This window comes from Daldinia childiae, assembly GCF_008694065.1.
Source record: "Daldinia childiae strain JS-1345 chromosome Unknown Scaffold1, whole genome shotgun sequence".
In the NCBI taxonomy this organism is placed as follows: domain Eukaryota; kingdom Fungi; phylum Ascomycota; class Sordariomycetes; order Xylariales; family Hypoxylaceae; genus Daldinia; species Daldinia childiae.
Genome location: NW_022984642.1, coordinates 2613653 through 2637462, shown reverse-complemented (window position 1 = coordinate 2637462; position 23810 = coordinate 2613653). Strand labels below are relative to the sequence as shown.

The 23810-nt window shown below is 44.5% G+C and overlaps 4 protein-coding genes across 4 annotated transcripts; 2 read left to right on the top strand and 2 right to left on the bottom strand.

Moving 5' to 3' along the window:
* Positions 1-1554: 1554 nt before the first annotated feature.
* On the top strand, positions 1555-6369 carry GL218_00680 (Pentafunctional AROM polypeptide; the record flags this gene model as incomplete). The annotated part of the gene is made up of 3 exons (XM_033577112.1): positions 1555-4449; positions 4508-6202; positions 6277-6369. 3 exons carry the CDS (start codon positions 1555-1557, stop codon positions 6367-6369), a joined length of 4683 nt encoding a protein of 1560 aa, XP_033441679.1.
* Positions 6370-10569: 4200 nt separating this feature from the next.
* Positions 10570-12693, bottom strand: GL218_00679 (Transcriptional regulator RPN4; the record flags this gene model as incomplete). The annotated part of the gene is made up of 1 exon (XM_033577111.1): positions 10570-12693. One exon carries the CDS (start codon positions 12691-12693, stop codon positions 10570-10572), a length of 2124 nt encoding a protein of 707 aa, XP_033441642.1.
* An 8021-nt stretch (positions 12694-20714) lies between these two features.
* On the bottom strand, positions 20715-21180 carry GL218_00678 (Histone H4; the record flags this gene model as incomplete). The annotated part of the gene is made up of 3 exons (XM_033577110.1): positions 20715-20878; positions 20942-21079; positions 21171-21180. 3 exons carry the CDS (start codon positions 21178-21180, stop codon positions 20715-20717), a joined length of 312 nt encoding a protein of 103 aa, XP_033441654.1.
* Positions 21181-22018: 838 nt separating this feature from the next.
* GL218_00677 (histone H3) lies at positions 22019-23239 on the top strand (the record flags this gene model as incomplete). Its single annotated transcript, XM_033577109.1, has 4 exons — positions 22019-22024; positions 22658-22840; positions 22986-23138; positions 23195-23239. 4 exons carry the CDS (start codon positions 22019-22021, stop codon positions 23237-23239), a joined length of 387 nt encoding a protein of 128 aa, XP_033442323.1.
* Between the last annotated feature and the right edge of the window lie 571 nt (positions 23240-23810).

The window sequence follows — 23810 nt, the reverse complement described above, 5'->3', positions numbered from 1 at the left end:
ATTGCTACGTAATCAACAAAAGACAATATCATACGAAGTACACGACAATAAAGAAATAGAGGCCAACAGAGAACTGGGCTCGCCATTCCTAAATAAACCAAGATATCTCCGACGACTACTCCAACCTCATCATTTAGTCATTTAACAAACCCCACTTACAACCCATTAAAGAAAAAAAAAAAAGGCGCGAAACGGCGGGATCCATCCGTCGCGGACTTGCCAATCCAGGTGGAAAGATAACCCTTGGGGGTCTACAAAGCAGGTTAGGCTCAGTTGCATTTATTAAATACCCCCGTCATGGTTTAACTCGTCTGCTCGTAAACTACCATGTGCTTATGTAAATGATACCAGGTATGAATTCCAGTCTTTTATTTGTATCTTGACCGACTTTACGTATTTCTCAGGGGAAATGAACTCAGAAAAAAATACATACACAAATGTCTCAGTAACGTGGATGTTAGTAAGCTTCGCGAAGAGCAACATCCGTTATGCTCCGAGTGAGATATAAACAAATCCCGGGTTCGGGTTCGGATTCGAATTTCTGTGTAGGTATTCGCGGCGCGTAATCGGGGTTTGGTATAATAGACGTTCAAAGCAATGGCCTCAGTAAGCAACGTTCGGATCTATTATCACCGAGTACGACGCGTTTCCTCCGATTGGTATATAAACGCGGCTAAAGAAATATAAATGAAGCATACCGCCTATTAAACGTTGAGTTTCCGTAGAGTTCTTCTTTTATTTCTTAAAAAAAAAAACCCCCTTCCGGTAGTTATATGGAATATTTCCCAGTATATCCAATGTCAAGAACTGAGAATCATCAAACACCTGGCAGGAGATATACTCAATAGGTAGGTACCTAGGTATACTTAACGTAATAAGGTTAGGTAAGAATAAGGATAAAGTTTTAGAGTTATGTCGTCGCTTATCGTGAAGCAATGTTTATCAAATTTCGATTTACGTTTAGTTGATTATAGCCGTCTATAACAATATTAATAATTAAAACACACTTAACCATTTATCAAGCTCTTAAGCCCCTCTACCCTTGCCCCGCATATCGGAGTCGTGCCTTCATTGCCACGAGGAATTACAAGTTACATACCTGAAATTCTATTGGCCAATTTGCATTTTAACCACAAAGATTCTACGAAGAACAAACCAAAATTTTTATGGTTCAGGGACCGCTTCGGACCCTAGCTCAAAGCGTCGACTCATACTATAGCAAACTTCATTGTTCAAACTGAAGCACCTTTCTAATTGATTTAGAGGTGATAGTTTATTCATTCCATGTTTCCATAGATTCAAAAGGAAACACACCTCTTATTAGGTGTATTCTCTCATCTCATGGTGTAAATGACCAATTCTATCTAGAATTCCTCGAATTCCTCCAGATCAAGTGGACTGACTTGACTCCATTCGGGATCCCCTGTCATTATCCTTGATACCCCGTATGGTATAAACGCTTCCTTTTCAGCCTTACACCTAACAAGGCTTATCAGTCACAGACGACAATTTGATTCGGATTACACTGATCGTCATTAGTGTTACAGCAGCACAATGACTGATCAGGCCAGCACTGCGTCGGGTCCAACCCGAATCTCTATTCTTGGATCCGACTCTATCATTGTCGACCACGACATCTGGCGATCTTTCGTTTCTGAAGACCTTCTCGAGAACATCAAATCCTCTACCTATATTCTTATTACCGATACTAATCTCCATGATCGCTATGTTCCTCCTTTCGTGGACATTTTCAATAAAGCCGTCGAGGCTCGAGGCCTACAGTCTCGACTTCTTACCTATACAATTCCCCCGGGTGAAACTTCTAAAAGTCGTGAGACTAAAGCTGAAATAGAGGATTGGATGCTCTCCGAACAATGCACGAGGGATACAGTCATCATTGCTCTGGGTGGTGGTGTTATTGGTGACATGATCGGTTACGTTGCCGCCACTTTCATGCGCGGCGTCCGCTTTGTTCAGGTTCCTACCACCCTACTTGCTATGGTCGACTCGTCTATTGGCGGCAAGACTGCCATCGATACCCCTATGGGCAAAAACCTTATTGGATCGTTCTGGCAGCCCCGGCGCATCTACATTGATCTCGCTTTCCTCGAAACCCTCCCAGTACGCGAGTTCATTAATGGCATGGCCGAGGTGGTTAAGACAGCTGCTATCTGGAATGAGTCTGAGTTTACGGCCCTAGAAGAAAATGCTGCTTTAATCTTAAGCACTATTCGATCCAAGACTGCCAACCCTAGTGATAGGTTACTTCCAATTCGAGCCATACTCAAGCGCATCGTTCTCGCCTCTGCTCGCGTCAAGGCCGAAGTTGTCTCCAAAGATGAAAAGGAGGGCGGCCTACGAAACCTCCTTAACTTCGGTCACTCCATTGGTCATGCGTACGAGGCAATTCTCACACCTCAGGTCTTGCACGGTGAAGCTGTAGCTATTGGAATGGTTAAGGAGGCTGAACTAGCTCGTTACCTTGGCGTTTTACGGCCTGGAGCAGTAGCTCGGCTGGTTAAGTGTATTGCAAGCTACGACTTACCGACCTCCCTCCATGACAAGCGTATTGTGAAGTTAACGGCCGGTAAGAAATGCCCTGTTGACGTACTACTTGAGAAGATGGCCGTAGATAAGAAGAACGAAGGGAAGAAGAAGAAGATTGTGCTTCTATCTGCCGTAGGTCAAACACATGAGCCTCGCGCTAGCGTAGTCGATGATAGTGCTATTAGAGTTGTTCTCTCCCCTGCTATTCGCGTCAAGCCGGGAGTACCTCAAGGACTCAATGTGCAGGTAACCCCTCCTGGATCCAAGAGCATCTCTAACCGGGCTCTGGTACTTGCTGCACTTGGTCAAGGAACTTGCCGAGTCAAGAATCTTCTCCACTCAGATGATACCGAGTACATGTTGTCGGCAATCGCCAAACTCAATGGGGCCTCCTACTCGTGGGAGGACGCTGGCGAAGTCCTCGTGGTTACAGGACAAGGCGGACAACTACAAGCGAGTGACGAACCTCTCTACCTCGGGAATGCGGGCACGGCTTCTCGTTTCTTAACAACAGTAGTCGCTTTGTGCTCGCCTTCAACCGCGACTTCGACTGTCCTAACCGGAAATGCTAGGATGAAGGTCAGACCCATAGGCCCCCTCGTTGATGCCCTACGATCAAACGGTATCAATATCAAATACCTTGGACAGGAACACAGTCTCCCAGTACAAGTTGATGCTGCTGGTGGGCTAGATGGAGGTGTCATTGAACTCGCTGCTACGATTTCATCCCAATATGTTTCGTCACTCCTAATGTGCGCTCCGTATGCCAAGAAGCCCGTGACTCTTCGCTTGGTGGGTGGCAAGCCAATATCACAACTCTATATCGATATGACTATCGCCATGATGAAGTCGTTTGGTGTTACTGTTACAAAATCGGCCGACGAACCACACACGTACCATATTCCTCAGGGTGTATACAAAAACCCAGATGAATATGTTGTAGAAAGCGACGCGAGCTCAGCAACGTACCCTCTCGCAGTTGCAGCCATAACCGGGACTACCTGTACGATCCCAAATATCGGCGCAAGTTCACTGCAGGGCGACGCCCGTTTCGCAACCGATGTGCTACGTCCCATGGGATGCACTGTGGAACAGACTGCTACGTCAACGACAGTGACTGGGCCGAGCCCAGGCAGCTTGAAGGGTATTGAAGTCGATATGGAGCCTATGACTGATGCTTTCTTGACTGCATCCGTTCTTGCAGCGGTAGCATCTGGTGAGACGCGGATCACTGGAATTGCCAACCAACGCGTCAAAGAGTGCAATCGTATCGCAGCAATGAGGGAGCAGCTCGCGAAATTTGGTGTACATTGTAGTGAGCTTGAGGACGGTATTGTCATTGCCGGTAAGAAGTTGACGGAACTTTCAAAACCGAGCGAGGGTATTTACTGTTATGACGACCATCGCGTGGCAATGAGCTTCAGCGTCATTTCCATAATAGCACCGGGGCCTGTCCTAATCCTAGAACGCGAATGCACCGGAAAGACGTGGCCCGGCTGGTGGGATGTGTTAGCCCAGTCATTCGGGGCTGGCCTGGAGGGCGATGACGTTGTGCCTACATCTCACAAGAAAGCAAAGCAAGCTGAGACTGGGTCTTCTATCTTCATTATCGGTATGCGAGGCGCCGGAAAGACTACGACAGGTCGCTGGGTCGCCAACATACTCAAACGCCCTTTTATTGATCTTGATCATGAATTGGAACGACGAGCTGGCATGACAATCCCTCAGATTATACAGGAAAGTGGTCGGGGCTGGGAAGGCTTCAGGAGTGACGAGCTCGAGCTTCTAAAGGATGTCATCAAGAACCAAGGCCGGGGCCACGTCTTTTCTTGTGGTGGTGGCATAGTTGAGACTCCCGAGGCTCGGGAGTTACTCATTTCTTACCATCGCAATGGCGGTGTAGTTCTCCTTGTTAATCGCGACATCGAGCAAATGGGTAGAATATTTAACACGGGATAAGACACGTCCTGCTTACACCGAGGAGATACGAGGCGTATACGAGCGACGCAAGCCCTTCTTCCAAGAATGCAGTAACTACGAATACCACAGTCCTTACCTTGATTCTCCCGGAGGTCTCCAAGACATCCCTGCCGACTTTTCCCGATTCGTATTAGCAATTACTGGGAGAGGTAATCATCTTGAGGATGCCAAGAAGAAGCGACAGTCCTTTTTTGTGTCCCTAACTGTGCCCAGCGTATCATCAGCGCTGGATGTGATCCCGCGAGTTGTAGTTGGTGCGGACGCTGTGGAATTACGAGTTGATCTACTTGACGACATCTCCCCGGAATCAGTAGGAAAACAGATCTCACTTCTACGCTCTACCGCAAAAATACCGATCATATTCACGGTCCGATCTAACTCCCAAGGTGGTCGTTTTAGCTATACATCTGAAAAGGAGTTGCTTACCCTATACCAAACGGCAGCACGTACAGGAGTGGAATATGTCGACCTCGAGATGACGCTTTCGGATGAAACTCTAGATACAATTATCCAGTCTCTAGGTAAATCTACACGGATTATCGCGTCACACCATGACCCAGAGGGTAAGTTGTCCTGGAGGAATGGCGGTTGGCAAACGTGGTACAACCGAGCTTTACAATACGGTGACATCATCAAGCTCGTAGGTGTCGCGAACAAATTAGAAGACAATTACTCGTTGGCTACCTTTAAGGACAGGATGTTTGCTGCACACGGGAAGCCGATCATAGCTCTCAACATGGGCACCGTTGGGAAGCTCTCCCGGATATTGAATGGCTTCTTAACGCCTGTCTCACATCCTGACCTACCATTCAAAGCAGCTCCTGGCCAATTATCAGCCGCTGAGATCCGCAGCGGCCTAGCTCTAATCGGGGAAATTGAGCCTAAGCGGTTCTACCTTATTGGAAACCCGATTTCTGCGTCGCGGTCACCGGCTCTGCACAACAGCCTATTCCGCCAATCTGGGTTGCCTCATAAGTACTCTCTATTCGAAACTTCTTCTGCCACAGACGTGATAAAAACAATCAAATCACCTGATTTTGGGGGAGCGTCAGTCACGATTCCATTAAAGCTTGACATCATGCCGCTACTTGATGAGATCTCGGAGTCGGCCACTGCCATTGGTGCTGTGAATACAGTAATACCTATACCTTCGCAGGATGGATCGGAACCGCGCTTGCTCGGTGATAACACAGACTGGCGTGGCATGGTCTATTCACTGCGGTCGGCTGGATTGGTGACAGCAACGGAATCAACGGAAGGCGGTGCAATGGTGGTAGGCTCTGGTGGTACTAGCCGAGCAGCTATATACGCCCTGCACTCCCTCGGATACAGCCCTATCTACGTCGTCGCACGAAACCCTAATGCTGCAGACTATCTTCGTTCGTCTTCGTCATTCCGTGACAACATCAAGATCGAGCAGGTAGCCGAAGCTAGCCAGGTACACAAGCTACCAAACGTCATCATTAGCACAGTGCCCGCAGACAAGCCTATCGATAATTCGATGTGGGAACTATTGACAACCCTGTTGCAACAGACTAAGAATATCGAAGGCCCACGAGTTTTATTAGAGATGGCTTACAAGCCTCGCCGTACGCCATTGATGGAGTTGGCTGAGAACTCGGGATGGGCTACTATTCCTGGTCTGGAGGTGCTCGCCTCCCAAGGCTATTACCAGGTACGTGAGAATCTACAACAGCACTAACCTAGCTATGATTATGTGTCTATGTTGCTAACGAAGTTTGCCTACAGTTCCAACTCTGGACAGGTATTGTACCCCTGTTCTCCGATGTACGCACGGCTGTACTGGGCGATGGTGAAAATCAGCCCGCCGCTTCCAGCTGAACGACATTACTGTCATGCCATATAAGTTTCCAAAAGAGGTAGACTACGTGATCAGGTTGCTTCATATAGCCCCATAAATATATAAAAATTTCCAAAGCCTCATGATAATATCTGATATATTTATTAATTTACATCATAGAACTGTTTCTACATTGGGGCTCCAGGGAATTCGTCATCCCTATAATAGGGGCAAAATGCTGCCTGGAGCACCAAGGATAATAGGAGTACCAAAAATCCGCATTATCCGAGTGGGCTGCCTCAAATCAACTATAGAATTTTCGGTTTCGTTCTTTTGAAGTCGTATAGTACATAGTGGTCAACTGACTAGTCGGAGGCGAGATCTATCCGAGAGGATGGTTTTAGATCTATGACCGACCCTTGTATAACCCTTGTATAACATGGATTTGCGTAGTGTTGCGGCGAAGCACATACATATTTACAGCACGTGGCGGGAGGCGGATAGCCGCGTGTGTGTCTCTCACATGTAAGTATGTATGACTTGGAAGCAGAGTATATATCTAGGCAGCAGTATTTAAATTGTTGAGGCGACGTCCTTGTTGATGCTACGTGTTGATTCGTGTTATAGAAACACCGCCACATATGGTCCCGTCTCGTCCCTGATCAAGCCACATAGCCCCCCTGTCATTTTCACATGTGGCTAAATTTGACAGATGTACCTAGAAGTACCTATTGAACCGAGCTTCCATCTAAGCGAGGCCGGATCTTCAATTCCGCTCCGGCCGGGTGGCTTCGGCTAATGCCGAGTAGATTCTAGAACAAACGAGCCAACGAGAGTAAAGGATGGATAACTAGCTGACAAAAGTACAGTTACGCTATGATAGCCGACTCAACACGAATAAGACTTTTACTATTAACCCGTACTTTACTTTGTTATGGCTATACCTGTATAGGTATCGGTTATACCGAAGGGAACCGCAGGCCGAAACCGCGCCTCGATGAACGCTTCCGTTTGCCTATTCGGCCTATTCTGCAGCTTGTTGATTTATTTTTATTTATTTATTTTTCATTTGCAAGCCGCAGCCAGTATACGAGCTAGAGGGCAGCAGGTGGAAAGGGGGAGGTGGGGGGAGTAAAAACGCAGAGCGACGACATTTCTAAGTTTGGACCCCTGTTGGTCATGTTCGGTGACGTCGTTGGCGCCTCGGGGTTATGCAACGAACATGCATGTCGTGCAGTAGCCTTGATGGGATTATGTAGGTATGTTATGTATGTTATGTAGGTAAGTATACGAACGTAACGCAACGCAGCATTGAACTAAAGCTACCTCATACCTTGTCATATATGTAGCTCCCAAAGTAGAGCGTAAGTACCTAGTTGACCTTATTACATCTATGTATGGTACAAGTCGTATCTCAGATACACCACGCAGTAAATATATAGATAAAAAGATAATATGTATTAAAAACTTGCTTATACGTGCATGAAGCAGGATGTCACTAATCATTTCTAAGCAACTGTCTTTTTTCTGCTTTTTATTTTTATCTTTGTCTTTTTTATTTTTTATTCTTACCCGCTGGATGGAAGTATGGAGGTAGGGTAAGATGATACCTAACGGCGGGCTACCTGTACATACATACATTAGGTACCTAGGTACATTATCTGGATATTATCATTTGCGCCATGCACGTACATACGGCATACGGCATACAACATACAACATACAGCATTACAACATGGCATCCATGCCTTAAGCTAGGTAGCTCTATTCTATTTTGCTTTGCTTCTGCTTGCCTGCTTGCTTACTTCCCAGCAACTCCAGTCCAGTCCAACGCAATCGCATCGCATCGCCAATAAACCAACCAACCTCGGCAGCATCCATTCGACGCGTCTTGATATATACATTACATACGTGGAGACGTCCGCTACCAGTCCCCCAATCTTGCTGCATTTGCGGCAATTATTGTTGATAGCCGGACGACGATGTGAATACCTCATATATACCATATATACCATATATAACTTATATAATTATATATATATATACTATACACGTACATGACATATATATGCGTACATACCTATATGATGCGCACCTATGTAGGTAGGTAACATAGCAGCAGCAGCAGCAGGTTAGGATAGATACCTAATGTAGTGTAAACAGATCAATTGGAAAATGACAGATTAAGAGGTACCTACATGGCCTCGGATACGGCGCATATGTAAGTCCAAGTAGGTACCTCACTTATACCCCAAACCCAACAACAACAACAGCAACAACATCATAAGACATATCACCACAACCACGCAAGGATCATAAAAACAAAAAAGGAAAAAAGCAAAATCAGAACCATAAAGCAACAACAACAGCAGCAAACCTACCTACATTAATCTAATGTAACAAAAGCAAACAAATAAAAGCCAACCCATTCTACCGGGCAGAAAATCCACTCTACACCGAGGTTCCAATGCCAAGGAACACAAACTACGGTTGATTCCATCCGTTAGGTCCGCGCGCCCTAAATTATAAGCTTAATCTAGGTACCTAACCTACCAAAACAGCCAGCATCAGACACGTATCATTACCGTATCGTATCGTATGCATACACGCGAGAGGCACCATATATCATTCACCCTCAAATTGAAAATAAAAATAAAATATATATCATCACAATTAATATTAGGTAAAAAAGTATAGTTATGTGCACACATTCTTAATAAATGCAAGAGACAAATATGCTACACAAGACTCAGGCTGGTAGTATTAATATGTAGAGTACCTTCGCAGGGTCATTAATTCTATAATATCGAACTGGTATTTTTTGACAGAGCTCCCATCGGCTCTCGAATTTTCAACCATGCCGTCATCCCCCTATCATAGGTATTCATAGTACAATCTTTTTCTGTCTGCCGACATGTCGTCCTGTCCCCCTTTTATGATCCTGCGTACCACCCAGTGATATGTATATGTTGCTGTGAAATAAACAATGAAAAAAACAAAAAAGAATACACCCGCTGATCATACAGTCGTAATTTAAAATATTCGTCTCATCGTACCTCCTCTCCCTAATCATTTGCAACGAAGCCTATGTAAATACTCTCTCTCTCGCTTTTTGTTTCCCGGCCGGAATCGTACAGCACCTAGCAAGTGCAATAGGTGTAAGATAATAGATACTGCCTAATTGACGGCAGAGACGAAAATTATACAGACGAAAGAACCATTAAAAAATAAGTGTAGGGCTGAGTTGAAAGCAAACAAAAAAAAATCATTGCTGATCCGATTCCGGCAATTTTCTTTCCTTCCCAAGTCTATAAGGTGCCCGGACCCGTAGCCCCGTAAACCCCGTAAGAAATACATGGAATGACGAAATAAGGAAATATAAGGAGAAATAGATAAGGAACCTTGAATTTCATCCCTTATCATTTCAATCTCGCTTCCCGAGCCGAGTAATAGTGACGCCTAGTTTACCTGCCGACTACCCAAATAGTTCGAAGTCGAATGCATAGTGATGACAGATGCGAAACAGCATCATGCATGTCCCACAGGAACCGAACCGATCTGACGACAGTAATCATGGTTGCATGGAAGTTCGTCAGGAAGCGGAAACGGAATCGAGGGTAAATCGTTCCGGTAGAATGTACCAGAAAAATTATGTCAATGATGCAAAACCACGATAAGCGAAATGGAATATGATGTAGGTGGTGATGCTGTAGCACTCGGCGGTCCACGCCCAAAAGCCCTGAAGTTCCCAAATATGACGTCATAGGGAGACGTCATACAGCTAGCGTCCAGTCGCTAGCCAGTCATGAGTGCTGCGGGGACAGCAGTCGGGCCCCAACCCAAGGGTCCTAATTGATCAGCACGGTTTATAGCCCAAGTTAGAAGCCGGACCACCGCTAGGCGCGATCCATGCCGCAAATAGCCAGATGCATTCGTTAGCCCGCAGGTCCCTGCAGATTGACGTTGGACCCTTGATATCGAACCTATCTTCCAACGTCAACGGAACCCCACTCGCTACACCTCGGTTTTGCATTGGCATTGGGCATTGAATTGGGTCCGCCCTGCTTCCAGACCATTCGAGTACCATTCGAACGGCATTCGAAAATACTTCCTCCAACCATGGAACCAAGGAACTAAGGAACCTTCTAGCCCGTACTTCGCACTGCCATTTGACTGCCTTGGGCAGTGCATATGGCATACGTTGCAAAAGAGTGCGAGTTTAGGCTTCATTATGCGCCAGCTCATATGCCAACACCACCACGTCTCCGATGCTTGCCCGGAAATTCCACATCCGGGTGGCAGACGCGGTAATGCCTTGTAAGCGCATCTGCCCGACTAAATGTCTTCTCTTCCGTACAGAGGTCGCAGCGGACTTTTTGCTTACGTGCATTGTGAATCGTATCTTCGTGTCGCGTAAGATCGTAAGGCCTAGAGAATATCGTATTGCATGGCTTTCCCGTGCTCGGGTTTATCCTCTCGCACTTGTGCGGCCCAGCCTGACTGTTGAGTACGTTGCCAGACATTCCACTCGTTGTTGTCGGGGATGACCTGACGTGGCTTAAGGCATTGGCTTGTCGATGCCCCTCGCGCTTGTGCTTTTGTAGTAATGCTGGCGTCTCAAACCGTAGCGTACACCCATGATACGTACAAGTGTAAGTACCTCCATCCGCACCAGACCCAGCTGGTTTCTGGCTTGGGATATCGCCACCCTCTGAGTTGCTGGCTTCGGTCGAGCTCACCCTTGAATATGTCGAGGCTGTAGGGGTCGAGCGCTGTTGCTGTTGTCGGTGCGCAATGAAAGGATACTGTTGTGGCATCTGTATATTGCTCGGCATAGAGAAGTTAAATGCGGCCTGTATTGGTGTCGACGCCATTGACTGGAAAGATGGGCTTGAATGTTGAGAGATGGTCCTAGACGCTGTATGTGTGGCCCCGTTGTTCGTAGGCTCCATGCTGTAACTGCTGGTCTCATGCGGCTGAAATAGCGGCATGTTAGAACCATCATCCGACTCGTTGAAGTCAAGCATCGCATCCTTTGGCGAGATCGTGTTTGGTGTTCCTTGCTGCTGCGCAGAGTTGCGCGCCATTTGTTGCTGTAGTTCCTTGTCGTCTCGTTCAGCCTTCAGCCGCTGGTTCATCTGTCGAGCCGATCCGATGTGCATCTGCTCCACACCCACCTGAGGGAAATCGTTGATAGCGGAGGCGTACGGTGAGCCCTGTCTGAATGGAGACTGGTCATCTCGCGATGTGCTCGAGACAGGCGATTGTACTACGCTCAGATGTTGACTGTTGGCGGCCTGGAGTCTCTGAGCGAACAAGTCGTTACTTGGCGACATCGCCATCTGTGTCTGAGGCGGTGGAGAAGCTGACGTTATGGTAAAGTTTGGGTTATAAAGCTCGTCGTTATAGATGTCGGTCATAGTGCGATCTAACTTAGGAACTTGTGGGTTGTGAAAAACTGCGTCATCAAAAAGTTGTAAGTAGTTGTCAAAGTCAGGATCGGAATCGCACAGAAAGGGCGATATAATGGAGGCCTCACCATTCCTTGATCTTCGGCAATCGTCTTCGGTCTCGTGGAAAGACGGTGTCGCGGGTGAGTCACCTGCAACTGAACTCGCCACCGAAACTGGGTGAGATCTAGCAGAAGAAGCACCACCACCAATTGATAACTCGGGAGCCGGGGCTAAGCCTCGGTCAACCCTTGACTTGTGTTGCTGCTGATTCGCTAGGTTTGGCAAGCCATCAACCGAGGATACATCGCGCGACATATGCTGACCGCTGATGATATTACGGTTATTGTGGTAGTTATTACTGTTACCATTAGTAATATTGCTGTCGCGGTTGTTGAACAAGGCGTTGGCGTAGAAATTATCAGGCATCATAGGCTTTCCCATGCTGTATGCGTAGTTGTTTTCGCCACCTCCTATGTCGTGATACCCGTCATTCCCTGAATCGGGGACAGCGATATGCGGATTCGATGTACTGGCATTGTATGGCGATGCTGGACCGTTGGATCCTAGCGACGAGAGAGAGGATTCGCGCTGATGACTAAAGCGATGTGCTGCTCTAGGGGTTTGTTGACTACCGTGAAGCATCCACGAGTCTGACGGCATCAAGTCGGGAACCTGGGTCAGACTTTGGCTGTTGCTTCCCCCCTCAAAGCTCTGTTGCGACGAGGATGTCGCAGGCGTCCTGTGTCGCTGAGAAGCGGCGATGGCGGCGGCGGCAGTATCTAATGTTGAGAGTGTTGACCGGTTAAAGCCGTTATTCGTACTCGAGGTGCCGTCGAGAGTTTGCTGGGGAAAGAACTGGAAAGGTTGGTGGTTTCTTGATGAATAGCTATTGTGATCAAGCATCTGCATCATATTGTGTGACGATGCGATGGGGTCGGTCGAACGAACAGTCGTCGAGTAATGTTTTAAGTTTTGAGTTTTTGGTTGTAATCGGTAGTCAAAGAAATTAAGAGGGAAATCCAAGTAATGTAAGTATTGTAGTTGGATGTAAAATAGGTATGTAATACTGTAATGCTGTAATGATATGTATTAGTTCGGGTAGAATGATGGAGTGTGGGGTGGAAGGTAGAGATGTGGCGAAGATAATGACTTAAATACGGAGGGGTCTTAATTGACTGACACCCGGATTATTGAAGACCAGGGTTGGAGGGGACCGACTGGGGTATAGAAAAGGTACCAAAATACCTTAGGTACAAGGAACCTTAGCTTTCCTTAGCTTTCCTTAGCTTCCTTGGCTTTTTTTCCCAATTCCTTTCTTTCCTTCTTCTACCTCCGAGGAAACTATGACAAAGTAAACCTTGATAGAGGGTCCTCCAATTAACCTTATTGGGAACAGGAACGACGAGGACCGGCTAAGTCACTTAATCGAGAAAGAGACTATCCTTTGGTAAATTGATAATCCTCTCTGTATATGTCTCTGTTCTCTTTCTTCCCTCCCGAATCTGATGAGTAATAGTCAGGTGGCAGAGGAGAGAAACGATGATGGCTTGATAATGAAGCGCTAGGTCATGTGGTCCAACCAAATTATTGGCTTAGGATTGCACCTCTTTGTTCTCGATCTGCTTGTCCGGATCGGCCTTTAGCCTACTGTCCGTAACTAGTCTCTATATGGTAATTCAGCCAAGGTCGATTATATGTATATCGGATTTTGGTCGGTCTGTATGCTGTGTTCTGTCTTGTTTGTCTTGAGATGGATGGGTAGTTGTAAAATAAGACGGTACTTGATGATGATATTTATTGTTCAGCCAGCGGGATATATGATCCGTATTGTTGACACACTTATACATGCAAGAGTATACATCTTGAAGGGCATTATTCATCCCCAACTTGGAGGAATACACGTGCGGATGCTGATTCGACGCCCTCTATGGTCAGGGTGTATACATGTAGGTAGTTGGCGTAAGTTGAGAATGAAAGTAGAGCGCTGTGGAAAAAATGATACATTCAGTGGTACATGATGTGTAATGGGTGCGGGTCTACAAGGGACCCTGGCTTTGGCTTTGGCGGCTTTTCAGATGACGTAGATTCGTATGCAGTTTGGTCTCTCTGGACAGGGGTATATGACCTTGCAATGATTCAAGATAGATATGTGGGTCGATCTCGCAATTGGGAGGGTCGTACAAAATGTCGATGAGACTTTTTTTTTTTTTTTATTCATTTTTTTCGTTTATCTCCCGCTCTGGCTTGCATCATGATTCCCCATTTAGTTTGGCTTGCCTAGTCCGATGCCTGTCCGACGCAGCCATTACAAGACACCATTTACCTATTCCATATCTTTTGATAGGTTAGGTAATACGTAGATGTATACTTTCTTTAGATTCCGATGTATTCCCGGCTATCCGCGGTGGACCTCATTGTCTGCACTGCCACGGCTAGATGATTCATGAGCCACAGATATTCAGCAGGAAAAGGTTCGAGGCTCCCGTCCTCAGTTGAGTATCTCCGATAAAGGTAAGTACTTCCGACCCGCAACGGGGTTTGGTTAAAATGCAGAAACGCCAAAAATTGATATGAGCAATCATTACTGTGTTTGGTATGTAAAGTAGGTAGTATATGTACTATTATCATCTTTACATGCGTTTTAAACACAAGGCGCAAGCCTAGAACAATTACGGACATGGGAGAGATGCATCTAACAACACGTGTGAGATCTAGAACCAAGCGCGGAGAATTGGTCACATGTCAGGTACCAGTCAGATCATCTCTCGTGTTAGTCAAGTCACCATCGTTCCATAGTCATAAACTACAATAAATCATGAAATGTATTAGAATATCATACTAGAATATCTACGGCAACGTCGTATGGAGAAGTTAGTCATACGCTCGAGATGAGTATATTTCGAAGCATTATCCTCATCCCTCCGTGATTCTTACATTTCGGACGCGATGGAGTTGGCGGGGTTTACGACGCATCGGCGTAAAAAAGCATAAGGCGCAACGGGAGTTTCGGAGTCTTGGTCACGATTAGTTATGATTAATTACGACTGGGGTATATGCAATATAATGAAATTATTTTTTCTTTTTTTAGCCTCATGCGGGCGTGCAGAATTCCAAAATTGAAAAGAAAAATGAGAATATCTAGTTGTGTTACGGGGAATTAATGGTCCTACATACAAACGAAGAAGTTATCATGTCAAATTTCGGCATTCGAGCTTGGCGTTATTCAGCCCTACATGGAATGGAAACACCGGCTTAAGTCTCAGCGCGCTCCGACGAGCCCCGACGAGCCCGACATCCTTAACTCCCGCGACTATCGTACGCCGGAGATGACTAACCCGCCCTATTCCTCACTCCATATACCCCTTTGGGTGACATACGGCCTTACACGCAGACCCCGAACCTGGTAGAGCGCAGCATCAACATTACACGTGATACACGCAAACCCCGTTCGCAATCGCGGGGTGGCTTGTATACCTTACATTAGGTAGCAAGATAGGTAAGGTACCTAAATAATTACAGACAACGGCGAACGCCGTTCGGAGATCTGTATTACTTGAGCCAAGTGCATTACATTACATATTTCCAAGGTTAGAAACAAATTTGCATTTTTTTATTATTGCCCTGCCCGGCATTTCAAATCCATTTCAAATTTTGTTCGCGCTTACGGTTGGTAGAAAAAAAGACCCGAGGTTCTGGAACCGGTAGTTCTGGAGACAATTAGATTCTGGACCTTCAATTGGTAAGAAAAACATAAAGGAAAAAAATTATCATTGTGGAACATTCTACATGGTGCGTGGCTGTGCTATGTATGCGCATGTACCTTACATATCGGTTGTCCCGGCGCTTGTTCTCCCTCCCTCAATAAGGCTCCCTTTTTTCCCACTCGTTCTTGTATTGTCCAGTTGAATCAGCGGATTATACTTTAGGTAATGAATATATACCTTTAGGTATGTCCACTATAGCTAGTCCGCAAATATACCCATCGAGCCGAAGTCACGGATATAGAAGCCGACTAATACTATACCTAGGTAGTTTTAAATTATCCAATCAGAAGTATTGTATATATGTATCAGACATATTTCTTCGATCGATTTGTCCTATCCGATCGGCATATTGAACATCCGCAAGCATATCCGTGGGGATCGGGAGGCAGCCCGTACAGCCCGTATGTCCATACAAATTCAGTCTGGCCAAACCTCAACTGCGCAGATACTTAATGCGATAACCATTGATCGTGACCATTGAAATTGGCATTGTGGATGTCGGCTATAATCGCTTTTAACTACCCGTACTTTTGTCATACCCTTTCCATCAACCCGTGTCAGCCAAATAAGGAATCAAACAAGTGTCAACGGCACAGGAGATCAGGGGTTAAGCATACGTACTATGTATGTATAAGCGAGCACAGCCTTTCCGTCCCGACCTATAGTGCTGACGATACACGAATCTAGCCACATGGGTCTAAAGGATGGGAAAGTTCAAAATACGATTTCACAATCCCCATACTTGATGTTGTGTAAGCAGCAGGTAAGGTATCCGGTCTACTGCGGCTGAAGTAACATTCAGGTAACATTCAGCTTGTGTAAACATTATCCCCCAATTTTTTGTGATCTCCCACGTGGAACTTATTGCTCGCTTCGACCGAGATGAATACATACCAAGCTGGCTAGAACTACTAACTACTGCAAGAATGAGGATACCTACTCGAGAACACGAAGTCTTAGACAAAGACAAGTTACGTTACAACTTATGAGATAGAATTTTTCATTCACATTACATGACCATAATTTTCCGTACTACTATGGTATACTACGGGATCGGTCGGCTCCGGCTCGGTGGCTTCTGTGGTTATAACCCCATATCGACTAGCGCATACGCAGGTTCTTACAAAAATCCATCCATCTACATATCCGCGTACAATCTAGACTTTTTTCTCGTTTCTTTTTTTCCCCCGCATAGTTCCCTGTCTGCGTGCACGCACCTAAAAGGCACCAGCGTTAAGCAACTAGTCTCCAAAATCTGTAGTTATACATATGCAAATTGTTGAGACAAATTGAACGCAACATACCACTACCCAATGCGCAACTTTACGCCCTGCTGAAAAAAACTTATAAGCTTCCTACTTACATGTATGCACATGTCTTAGTATAGTAAACGTGGACAACACGTCTATGCAAGATATCCACTTGAAACAAACCATGTATCGTTACCAAGGGGTCTAGAAGGTCATATCCATACTGTTGGTTACGTGAGCCTCGTCTTTGAGTGCTGACTTCGTGCAACAATAAGAATCGAGACCGCTTGGAAGCAGTTGGTGTTGCACGACTCCCTATCCTAGGGCAGATAGGGTTCAGTCTCGAAGGATACCAACCTGGTTATACCAACCCCTAAATATCATGTCGTAGCATACGCCAGCGGATACATGCACCACCCCCAGATGCGATTTTGGTTTCACCGAGTACTATCTGCAATGCATCGTGTCAGCGATCTCATGTTGGGAGATCTTGCATTAGAGCCAAGTCCAGATATAGCAGCGGCTTCCCCGTATCGAATAAACAAGTTTTTCTAACCTATGGTAAGCCCATCATGATTCACATATGTGCATATCTTAGAAGTTGGATTGCGCATATCCTAGGAGAAGTTGAATACGCTTGATCAAGCAGCTGAAATAACTATTCAGCCAATTGTCAGCTCTGCATATTGAGGGAAATATAATGAAATATTTATATCCAGTAGTAACTAGGGAGAACTTTGGTGATTAAGCTCATGCTAATCTAAATTTGGATGAAACTTGGTTGATATAAAACGCGCCTCATCTCTATAAGTGAGTATTAAGACGCGTATTTTCGCGTCGTGAATAGTGCGAAATCCCCGCCAACTTCTAATCAGCCCCTCGACATCCCCACGTGCCACTGTACATATTAATCCAACTACAGTACGATGCATTTCTTTCTTTCTTTTTCTCTTTCTCTTTTATTTTGATCTTTCTTTTTCCCCTTTTCTTTCACGTTTTTATTTTCTTTCTCTTTCTCTTCTTTCTTTCTTTTACAGAGCAAGAAGTCTTGTACTGTGTGGCTAGTGCTGAGGCCGACATGACCAGTGTCATGTTTAATTCAATGCTACAATTCTCCGTCTTACCAATTGAGACTCACGATTATGTTGGCTCTGACCAAAAACGATGATCTGACTGTTCCATACTTGAAAAAAAGGGAAAAAAATTTAGGGTGTTTAGATAATGCCTCGGACTGTAACCGGGGTCGGTGTCCTGTGTATGCTCCGATCAGTTCAACGGATCACACCACAAGAGCCGGTCCCCAGCTAATACCCTAAGATCGACGATTCCAACCGAAATTTTCAGCGAAATAGTTAATCGTGGAATGCTAATCGCATGTATGAATATTCTAACATCCGATATAAATGTGGTACGAAGGGAGTATTTGCCATATTAGCCGAGCTGCACACCCGTGAACTATTTTAACCCAATTCCAGGCAGCCCCCTCACAATATGTGCCTACCTACTGAGAATAAGAACAATATTAGTAACCTCCGTTAGGCATCGGTACCTTAGTGACTATGTGACCTATCTACGTGACCATCATAAGTCTAGGATGAGAATAGCTATTCAAATGCTTACGTTACGGTTGCACGTAGGTGCGTGTGATCTACTTACTCCGCGCAATATCCTGGAATATAACATTGATTATTATTGCTTTTCCCCCCTCCAATGGTGAGATGATAACTTGGGGCTGGTGGCAAGTCGAGACGGCCATCATTAGTATCTAGCTATCTCACATGATACCCAGGTATGGACGTAGTGGACTAAAATAGACATCGACTCACGAGGTTAAGTCCAACCAAATATGGTGAGCTTACACTTTAATACATAATGATAATTATGTTAAGAGCCTCAGGGTCCACGTATGATCTTATATCATAGGCTTACTTCAGGCACAGACGAATTAAGATTATGTACGCACATAAGAGTCACGTAATGGGATCTACTCAGCCAATATTGCAGTCACATAACCCCAGATCGAAGCAGGGAGTCCATGTTTAACGTTGGTATCGTTCATAAGGTATGTAAGCTGAGAGATAATTTATCGATATTATGTGTATGCCATTATGATCATGAAATAGTTAGACACATTTGATAATTAGAAAAGGGGGTACTACCTGGCTTATTATCTCATACTGTTTACACCCCATGATGAGGTATTAACAACAAGCTACGAGTCGGAAGCCATCAATTCAGATATGTGCCTCGCGATATGCATAATGATGGAAGGATTAGATATATAAAACATGGTTGACGTTTAACATTTAAGGTCATAACGGGATAGATTACCGGTTGAGGATGTGTATACATGGAACACGGTAACTAAAATTAATCAAAGATATTGCATTATGGATAAATTTTTTCAAAAAATGGATAAATAATAATATGACCAAATTTAATACTTTCATCAAGACATCGTTTACTTTCATATGTAGTAGGAAATACAAACACGAAGTTAAATGTCACCACACAGTTAACTTACAGATTAATACATTTATCACTATACACAAGATGGGATTTCTTAATTCTTATGGTGAGAGTTATTGTGACAAATAGCCTTTAACTATGGCTAAGCATAGAGACATAAACATGTAATTTAACATCATCCGCTTGAAAAAAAGAGGAATGAACATTATTTATCTTTAGAATTTAATATTAAATATTTCGGTAGTTGTGAGAAGTTAAGTGTTCTATTACTTGATTTGAACTGCAAACGGATATTATAGGTGATGATTTTAATGTCCATACGTTTGTCTATATATTTTCCCACGTAGATAGTAAACTTATTAATCAACCATACATAGTAACTCAAGTCTTAAAGTGTTTTTACTATTCATCATGTCAACAACATGATTCAGGGTATTTAAGTGTAACTAGGAGATATTTAGAATAATGGATATAGTAATTCATCAAAAAGATTTAATATACTGCAATGAATGGAACATCTTGAAATTATAACACACTTATTGTAGGAAAAACTCGGGAATTATCGAAAGTGATAAACATACTTATATTCCACGAACTAGGATGCTCTTAGTCAAAATAAGAGTTATGAATTAATAAATATAAACGCGTCTAGACGAAAAATCTGCCATACCGCAATGAAAATCTATGGACTGTAGAACGCCTGGTATTTCTACTTGTTACTAGACAACCTAGACTAACTAGGAATAACCTCTTATTATCAAATAGTGAAGCAATTTCCTCTTTACATACTAAGACTCAGCCCTGATTCTAAGTGTATTCTCATGTTGGATTTACTAGCTATCTGAATATCGAATGAGTTGAATGTAAGTCTCACCCAAGGTAAGAGCATCTGTAATTTGTTTGCTATGAATACAATTACGGACACATGCAGATTTTGAAATTGTCTCGACAAATTGTCGACGATCTGGGCAGTATGAAAGCGACTATATTATTGCGTAGAGGACCACGCATAACTACCTGCGATAACGGATACACACATGTGATCATTCACTTACTACGTGTTGGACTAGGCATCCTAACAAGTCAAAATGAGTCATTGGATTAAAAGATAGCTTCGACGTGACTCATAGAAAACACGTGAACTGGATAGCCTACGGGATACAGCATGTTTAATACAATCGTGTTGAAAATATGCAAGTACACACTACAATACAATCACAAAAATGAAGACGGCTAAATGTTCTTATGTGTTCGTCAATTGATTATGCCTCGATGGACAAATCTATGTAGTGGACCCCCAAATCCCTTATGATACAGTGAACACCCTAAACGCAGAACCGAATCCCATGATCATCATGACCAACCACAATGCAATTAGTATGTGGCAATTGCGAGAAAAGACTTCATAATAAACGTGACCAAACCCCTTCCAAAACCAAATATTGAAAGCTTAACCACCGAAACCGTATAGGGTGCGGCCTTGTCGCTTTAGAGCGTAGACAACGTCTAGAGATGTGACAGTCTTGCGCTTGGCGTGCTCAGTGTAGGTAACGGCGTCACGGATGACACCCTCAAGGAAGGACTTCAGAACACCTCGGGTCTCCTCGTAGATCACTGTGGGGTAAACGCGTTAGTTAACTGACGCGTCGTAGACGTGACTGAGTAGATGCAACTTACTGGCTGAGATACGCTTGACACCACCACGACGAGCGAGACGTCGGATAGCGGGCTTGGTAATACCCTGGATGTTGTCACGAAGAATCTTGCGATGACGCTTGGCACCACCCTTGCCGAGGCCCTTGCCACCTTTGCCGCCTATTCAAGGTATGTTAGCGATGCGATCTAATAAGGCTGAAAGCTGAAAAGGCTAGATGCCGAAGGATTATAGCCGAAGCTGAATACTTACGTCCAGTCATATTGAATGAGGTTAGAAGAGTATGTAGTTTGTTAAGTGTTTTGGTATTGGGGGTGCTGGTGCAAGTGGTACAAATGAGGCTGATATGCAAGCGGTATGTTTGGAAGATGGAAAGATTGAGACGTGGGGAAAAGCGACAGTTTTAAATATCAACGGGGCGGGTCCGGTAACTGGGAATCAGATCAGCCCGGGATTGACGCGAACTCGTGCCTGATCAGCCCCACCAGTCGCAAAATAAAATAGCTGATTCTGACCAATAGAAAAAAAGAGAACTAAGTACCAACGCGCTCCGTAGGGCAGCTGCGCTTGATTTACACGGGACCCCACTACTCCCATTCGGGTCAGATTTGATATGCAAGAAGTTTAAATCAACTTGAACCAATCATTAATTCTCTTTCTCTTATCGCTTTTCGGGCTTTTGACTTGTTCTTTAACAATCAACCTGCGAATCTAGGAACTGGAAGTGTCACAAACGCAACTTAATGGTAATAATTAAACTTTATGCACTTATAACTATTCCTAACTTGGTAATAAATAATAAGTTATTTAACCTTAGTCTGACTTGTTTTATGCATGAAAAATCCATTACCTTCCAGAAAGAAGTCTTTCCCCAGATGTCTTATGTTTAGAATGATGCCTCAGGCATATCCCTACGTAGCTGCCCTCCTTTACGTATAGTACATTACCATATGACCAATTATTAGAGCATACCTAGTTTTGCCACTTGAAAGATATCTGCTAAATGCTTCCAAACATACGTAAAATATTTGATAGTTACCTGGATATAATATTCTAGCACATAGATACATGAAAACGTAATATATAACAGATCGAGTAAAATGCAAGTACGCCCCCGTGCTGTACTTTCATTAGACCAAAATCAAGTTGTAGCCTTATCAAATGTCTTATCAGTTTTAGTATATTGCTATGTAGGGTACGTATCGAATAACAATTGCCATTTTTCTTGATCTAAAGGATTTAAAAGGTACAAAAGTAGTAAAGTCACTAAAATTGTGGAGAGCGCGCTACGCTGCACCCAATCAACAATTAGACGGGTCCCGAATGGCAACCAAGTCTCAAAATTCCCACCTAAAATCCAAGCAATTTTGAACAGCAAAACGCATCCCTGTCTCCCCCCAAAAATAATCAACAACGCACTCCAAAGTAACTGCGCTTTCCATTTTTTTTTTTCCTTCTGATCCTACAACGCTGCGCATTGACCATCTGATTAGTTGCCCCCCCAGAGTACCTGCCTTGCACACAATCAGCCAAAGGAAGAACCCACTCTCTCACATATTTAACCAAGTTCCCCCACCCCTCCAATCCGTTTCTTCTTTTCCACATCTACAACAATCCACAACAATCCGCATTCGCCTCATCTTTTAAACCATCAACATCACCACTTTCATCAACTTTTTCATCAAACTAATTCATCAACGTCATCTTACAATGGCCCGCACTAAGCAGCCGCCCGTAAGTCCACCGGTGGCAAGGCTCCCCGTAAGCAGCTTGCCTCCAAGGCCGCTCGCAAGTCCGCCCCGTCAACCGGAGGTGTCAAGAAGCCTCACCGCTACAAGCCCGGTACCGTCGCTCTTCGTGAGATTCGTCGCTACCAGAAGTCGACTGAGCTTCTCATCCGCAAGCTCCCCTTCCAGCGTCTGGTAAGTTATTATCCATTCTATCATCTCACCGTCGCTTAATCTACGCGTCATTTGACAAGTGGATATCGCGACCGGGATGTTTCTACTTAAAACGCGACTTCCCCGCATCGCGACAATCAACATCAAACTAACGCGTCTTTAATAGGTTCGTGAAATCGCTCAGGATTTCAAGTCCGACCTGCGCTTCCAGTCTTCTGCCATCGGTGCTCTTCAGGAGTCCGTCGAGTCTTACCTCGTCTCCCTCTTTGAGGACACCAACCTGTGCGCCATCCACGCCAAGCGTGTCACCATCCAATCGGTTAGTACATTCACTTGCATATTTACTAGTTTAACACATTCTAACAACCATTACAGAAGGACATCCAGCTCGCCCGTCGCCTCCGTGGTGAGCGCAACTAAACAGTTGTCCGCTTACGGTCTTGGTGATTTGCAAGGGGTTTTTGGTCGGATGCTGCACTTTATGATTCCCACAGGGATGGCATGATGAATTCGGTTTACAGGGAATGGTAATCATTACGGCGTTTGCGATTACGTTGCTTTTACAGATATGGATTGTACATCAGTGATAGGCAGTCGGCTTTCTGCGCTGCGATACTGGACTGAGAATTCAGAAACATGAACAAACAAACTCACTAGTCTTTCCATTGCCCGAGTGATTTAATGTAACTATCGCCGCTAGTCTATGAATCATACCGTATGTTTTATGCCGCATAATATTTAATGATTTCACTGTGTCATATGATTACCGAGGTACTTAATTCTTGGTCTCCTTTGGGCATTGCTATATGTACTTGTAGCTGACTTGTATCGTATAAGTAAATTTCTTACATTGGTATTAAGCCCGTGATTGTAGTATGGTATTCGAATCAAGCTATCTTTTCACTAAACAGTTATAACAATCAAGTCGCTCGGTGTAACTATGCTTTTATTAAAGTTTCTACTGAAAAAGTAAACGTGTTGTTTGTTGATA